The following is a 6,058-nucleotide window of genomic DNA, read 5'->3' as shown; positions in this document are numbered from 1 at the left end:
TACTATCACGTTTTAAGTGTGTTGAATATGTAGAAAGCAATGCAATACTGATAATCCTATGCAAAATTTTCTTGACTTCATTCATTCATGGCCAACCGTAAATTAATTAAGTATGGGACAGTTCATTTCGGCAGGGGGTGTGGGGGTTTCCCCCAGCAAAATTTTGTATTTCTTAGATGTAATTTCCTGCATTTTCACGCATTCTAACATCCCGTTTCCAGTTTCAGCTTAATAGGAACCAATACAAATCCAATTATATTTATTATTTAATTACAACCAATACCAATACAATACGAATAAGAAGTGTTAACATTTTATCTCTATATATGAGGTCTATAATATATGAGCTTTATCAAATGCCTGTTACAGTACAAATTCACCATTTATAATAGAAGTGTGATGTGCACTTTACTACATATACAGTATAACAGAGGGACCATTGGGTTAATGTCATGCAGGTCTCGATTTTGTCCCGAGGGGCGTAATTGCGCATTTCGGTTATTTCATTGAAAAAAAAAAAAAAATTTTGGAAAGATGGAACCCTCTGGCGGGCCGGATGCGGCCCGCGGGCCGTATGTTTGACACCCCTGCATTAAACCTTTCAACTCGAATTACTATTTATTGTCTTAGCACTTTAATGCTACTGTGTCTTAAACAGTGAACCAAGCCACCAAAGCTCATGATAGTACGTGTATTTTTAAAAAATAAAAATAATTAAGCCTTTTTGCAAACATTTGTGTTTATTTGTCCCCTCCGAGCAAAAACTCTACAGATAATGAAATGGTCAGTGGAAAATAAAACAGCCCACCAAAATGAAAAAAAAAACCCATTAACATTCCATTAAAACATTCCATTAAAGCTGGGCAATCTTCTGCTGGAGGACAGATTTCATGTGCTCATTGTGTAGGTTATCTGTGATGGTTTTGAGAAAGTGCCTTGTGTTCTCGCTCTCAACAGATGAGGCCATTTTGGAATGTGTGGTTGCTCCCTGAATCGCCTCGTAAATGGTCAGAATCTCCAGCGCACACAGGAACAGAGGCTCGGTCTGACCCCCTGGCGTCATCACCTGCACGTGCATGACGTGGCAGAACAGCTGGCTCAGAACAAACAGTCCCTCCTGTGTACCTCCCTCTCCACCAGGCCTCGAGGCTTCCAATTGGTTGTTGCCAGTTTGGACACCCTCTCCGCCAGACTTTGGGACATCCGCTTGGACTTTGGTTCTGAGCGAGTCCAGGGCCTCCCTGACGGTGCTGGCGTACAGTCGGGCCACGTGCGCCCAGCCCGGCGGAGGAAGCCAGTCGGCACAGCTGGCGCCGCAGAGCAGCTGGAACACGCGCAGCAGCAGCACAGACATCCGCAGCTCGTAGGCAAACGCCCGCAAGTCCAGCAGAGGCAGGAACTCCACGTACTCCAGGGAGTAAGGCACGTGCAGTCGTCCGGACAACAGGAGCTGCTTCACCGCTCGCACGATTCTCGCCCACTCCCCGAGAGTGCACCAGGGCAGCGTCTGAGACAGAGCCACCAGCAGGCCTTTGCTGAACATGCCGACAGTGTCCGGTGACTCTACGTCCAGAGACAAGTGGTCCAGCATCGTCTTCTGAATGGGATCGGATAGAGCGCAGCACTCCAGCCACGCCACAAGCCCCGTTCCCTGTCCGTACTGAGCCAGCTTCGTGCCAGACCACTCTTGCTCTGGCAACTCGCACACCTCCAGCAGAGCACTGGGCACCTCGTTCTTGAAGTGATCTCCCCACAACGCCTTCAGATGAAAACGCACAGTCCACTCGAGGGCCTCCACTTTGCTGTAGAGCCAGAAGAGGGCTCTGGACCAGGTGCTGGGGGAAGCCGTCACCTCCTCGCCCACCGCTTCACTCAATGTGCCTATGACAGAAGTGAGAACCTCTTTGGCCTCCATGGACACGTGCGCAGCTTCTGAGGTGTCGTCGTCATCGTCATTTTCCCAGCATCTGCTGCTGTTGCTCAGTAGCTGGCAGAGGCAGTAAAGGAGAGGGAAAGGTGAGCAGCCCATGATCCAATGAGTGGACCCATCACTCGGAGGTTTCAGAAGCAGAGTGGACTGGAGGAGCCTCAAGCACAGCTCCAGGCTGAAGGGGTGTGATCTCGGGCGGGCGAGGCACGGCAGGATGAAGGCCTGAAATATTTCATGGGGCGAGACAAAGCCTTTCCCCAAGTCACCACTAGGGGGTTCCATCAGGGCCACCAGGAACTGGAGGAACTGCTCTTGCTCTTGAGAAGACGACAGTCTGTCTGCGACGATGTCCTGCATGCAGCGGCATAGCAAGCTCTCACCGCCGGACTTCCCCCTCTCCCCGCTGATTGGTTGCTGAGCACCCAGACCAGGGAGCCGTTTCAGGATTTTGGAAAGGTGGACGTGAGCTCCCAGATTCACCACTGCGAGCTGGCAGCACTGACGCAGCGTGGCCTCAGGGTTTTGAAAGGCGACACGGGCTATGGCCGAGGCGGCCGAGTCAAGGTTACTCTTTGCTCCTCCCTGGATGGTGCGGTTGAATGCCAAATTAAGCTCCTCACTAAATCCTGCCGTTAAAGCCTGTGGTAGATGCCCGTGCAGCCCCTTTGTAGAAAGCTTAATCATGTCACCTAGAGCATCATTCTTGTCTGACATTGACAGTTCACAGAAAAGCACAACGAGAAGGTCTTTGAGGCGCTTGCAGTGCTGGGTGTCTTCGTCTGTTTGGCATTTGGCAATGAGAATGGAAACTAACTTCATTAAAAGTTCTCTTTGTTTGAACACAGTTTTGTTTCTCTCAAGACAACTGATCCATTCACTGCCATCGAGAGCCCAGCTGAACTCAGCAACAAACAACGGCGCAAACAGCTGAAACCCCTCCAGACGGTTGTCAATGACGGCCATAGCGATAGATGCCATTTCAGAGGACTTTTTTGTTGGCTCATTGACAATCAAAAACTCTGATATTTTCTTCAAGGCATTTTTGAGTCTATTTATAGTCTCCTTCAGTTCAGTTTCCTGTGCCGGGTAATTTTCCAAAGACAGAAGCACTCTGTGTATGCTGTGGCTAAGTGCCACTGTGTTCCTACAGTGATCGAAGTTCTCGCCGGCTTTCAGCAGTCCTTTATCCTCCCAAACCTGTAGAAGGCAAAGAATGGTCTCGACAGCCTTGGTGAGAGTCAGTCCAGCTGGCTTAACTTTTGACGGCGTCTCGACAGCTGCCAGGTCTTTCTGAGCCTCACAAATTGCCTTCACCAGGTCGAACCTCTCGGTGGAGTTGCACTCTTTTCTGCGCGCAACCTCCACCGACAGCCTCTCCAGTTTTTCTCGAGCAGAGAGTTTGACCCGACATTGTAAAACGTATGAGGAGTAAAGGGAGTCAAGGCAGTTGGAGAGCGCGAGGCAGCATTCGTCCGGGGAATTCATGACATCTTTGATTTCCCTCACAGCCCGAAATAAATGAGCCATGGCACTGTCGCTAGAGGACAAAGTGTCTGGGTCCAGCTTTGTTCTTTTGGAGGGTTGGGACTGCGTGTCACTGAACTGCTCTGTAAAGATGCTACTGAAGGTCTCCCCAGTTCCTCCCCAGTCGCCTCTCCACAGCCCTCTCCACACTTCCATCAGGAGACGCACGTCCTCAGCAGAGGTGTCCTTGCTGACGTACTCAACCAGACGCTCCACCTCCACGCACAAGTCGTTTGGTGGAAGACACAAAAGCAGCTCCATGTACAGTTTACAGAAGTCCATAGACTTGATCACCTCAAAAAGCACTGTTCGGTTTACGTCCGGTAGCTGGCTGAGGACAGAGAACAGCTCGTTTTCCTTCCAGCTTGTTTCGACATCTTTTGCTCTCTCTTTCTCCAGAAGCTTGCTCCAGATGATGCACAGTACTCTCTTCCCCCAGTAGGTCTGTTTGTCGCTCTCGCTGTGTCCTTGGCCACACACTTCTTTGATGGAGTCGATTATGGGGCGGCCGACGGTGCCCCACTCTTCCTTTTTTGCAGCATCAAGAGACGCCGCCTCACAGAGTTTGTTTGCCAGCAAGAATCCACCCTGAAGAATGGCCACCATTTCCCCTTTCAGCCAGGGATCTGCAATCATAAAGACATTGCATCGGTTATATAACACGAGTAGGCCACGGTCTTGAACAAAGTTTTAGTGAAATATATATAGGGTCATTCCACGCCAAATCAACAGGAGCCCGCGCACTTAGGTCTCAAAAAATTCTGAAAATATTACCAAGTGTACCCATGGTACTTAAGAGAAACACTGTACATTTATTTGAATGTAAGATGTATACTCTCTGTGTTACAGCCAATTTTACTGGGGGAGGGGGGTGCCCATTTTGTTCACACTTTTTTTTGTCAAAGTTCACAAGCCCGTAGCTCAAGAACTAAACCATGTAGGAAGCTCAAATTTGGCATGCTGGTACATAGATAGGAATAGTTTGTTGCAAAACTGTCAGTTTTGGTCTGTATGATCCTGCATAGTCATAGCATTCCCTCAAAGATGATACAAATTGTACTGGAGTTTTTGGCTGTGCTCTGTTTAGGCCTTCAGAAGAAATATTTGTGCCCAACATAGCTTCTTGATTTTTCCCCCCTGTAGAGACAAGTAGGAACACTCTCTTAAAAAGCTATAAATAGAAAGGAAACCCCATCAGTGTTTGACCAGAAGACCTCAAAAGTCTGACAAATCATTTTGGGTTTAGCTTTTTATGAGAGTGTTCCAACTTGTCTCTACAAGGGGAAAAAATCAAGAAGCTATGTTGGGCACAAATATGTCTTCTGAAGGCCTAAACAGAGCACAGCCAAAAACTCCAGTACAATTTGTATCATCTTTGAGGGAATGCTATGACGATGCAGGATCATACAGACCAAAACTGACAGTTTTGCAACACACCTTTCCTATCTATGTACCAGCATGCCAAATGTGAGCTTCCTACATGGTTTAGTTCTTGAGCTACGGGCTTGTGAACTTTGACAAAAAAAAGAGTGTGAACAAAATGGGCACCCCCCCTCCCCCAGTGAAATTGGCTGTAACATGGAGAGTATACATCTTACATTCAAATAAAGTAACAGTGTTTCTCTTAAGTACCATGGGTACACTCAGTAATATTTTCAGAATGTTTTGAGACCTAAGAGCACGGGCTCCTGTTGATTTGGCGTGGAATGACCCTATAGCAGTTTCTCTGCAGCACATCTCACAGCCAGTGGCAGAACTAACATTCCAATGGTTATCATAAATAATGCCTTGTAACACAAACTACTATCCAATAACAGACTCTGTATGAACATTAGGCTGGTTTATCAGGCTACGGTCTTAGGTTACCCCCTGTAACAGATGTTACGAGTGGCATAAAATGTAAGCTTAGCCCAAGTAATCTGCTGTGGTGTCTGCAGCACCACAACCCTCAACCACGAAACACGGGCAATAACGTGAATGCACCACGTCCTTTGTAGATTTTGCTCTAGAATTTTCCCCATTTTTTTCGTGAAAACTTTACGAAAGACGTGAGATAGGGCTCAGCACCACGAGCACACAACTCCGGGGGTGTATGCTTTCAGGAATGGATTAATTGAGGATTACACAAAACCTATACAACTAGCATCATAAACTAACACGAGCTGGGTGCTGGGATCAAATAAATCAGCTGAAAATATCAACCATAGATTGCATTTGAAGACATGACATAAAGAAGTGTGTCAAATAAAGCAACACCAACAGTATTTTGACACAGCATGTAAACGATGATCGTACCTTCACGCATGGCTGTATGTGAATTTGAGCAGGGTGATTATAACAACAAACCTTCACAGCCAAAATGCAAACGCTATAGTTCTAGAAAAAGACCTTCACAGAGCTACACAGAATCTGCTGGGTTTCTTGAAAGAATATAATTCCCCCTAAACTTATTTCATGTTTTCTCCCGCACTTCCTCGTGCATGAAACTCGGAAGTGACGTTTCCAATCAACGAGTCTGCCATAAAGAGAGCTTCCAGTTCATCGCAGTTCAACGTTGCATGTGTGCTGCCACCCTCTGGATTTTTTGTTTGCTTCATGTTTGAC

General features: G+C 47.2%; 1 protein-coding gene across 1 annotated transcript; it reads right to left on the bottom strand.

Moving 5' to 3' along the window:
* Positions 1–733: 733 nt before the first annotated feature.
* Positions 734–5,976, bottom strand: gemin4 (gem (nuclear organelle) associated protein 4). Its single transcript, XM_063204352.1, has 2 exons — positions 5,750–5,976; positions 734–4,080 (listed from the first exon to the last, which is right to left on the bottom strand). The coding sequence occupies exons 1-2, from the start codon at positions 5,757–5,759 to the stop codon at positions 854–856; spliced, it is 3,237 nt and encodes a 1,078-aa protein (XP_063060422.1). The 5' UTR covers positions 5,760–5,976; the 3' UTR covers positions 734–853.
* Positions 5,977–6,058: the final 82 nt, after the last annotated feature.

The sequence above is a fragment of the Engraulis encrasicolus genome, chromosome 8 (genome assembly GCF_034702125.1).
Source record: "Engraulis encrasicolus isolate BLACKSEA-1 chromosome 8, IST_EnEncr_1.0, whole genome shotgun sequence".
Taxonomy (NCBI): domain Eukaryota; kingdom Metazoa; phylum Chordata; class Actinopteri; order Clupeiformes; family Engraulidae; genus Engraulis; species Engraulis encrasicolus.
This window is presented reverse-complemented; position numbering and strand designations above follow the sequence as displayed.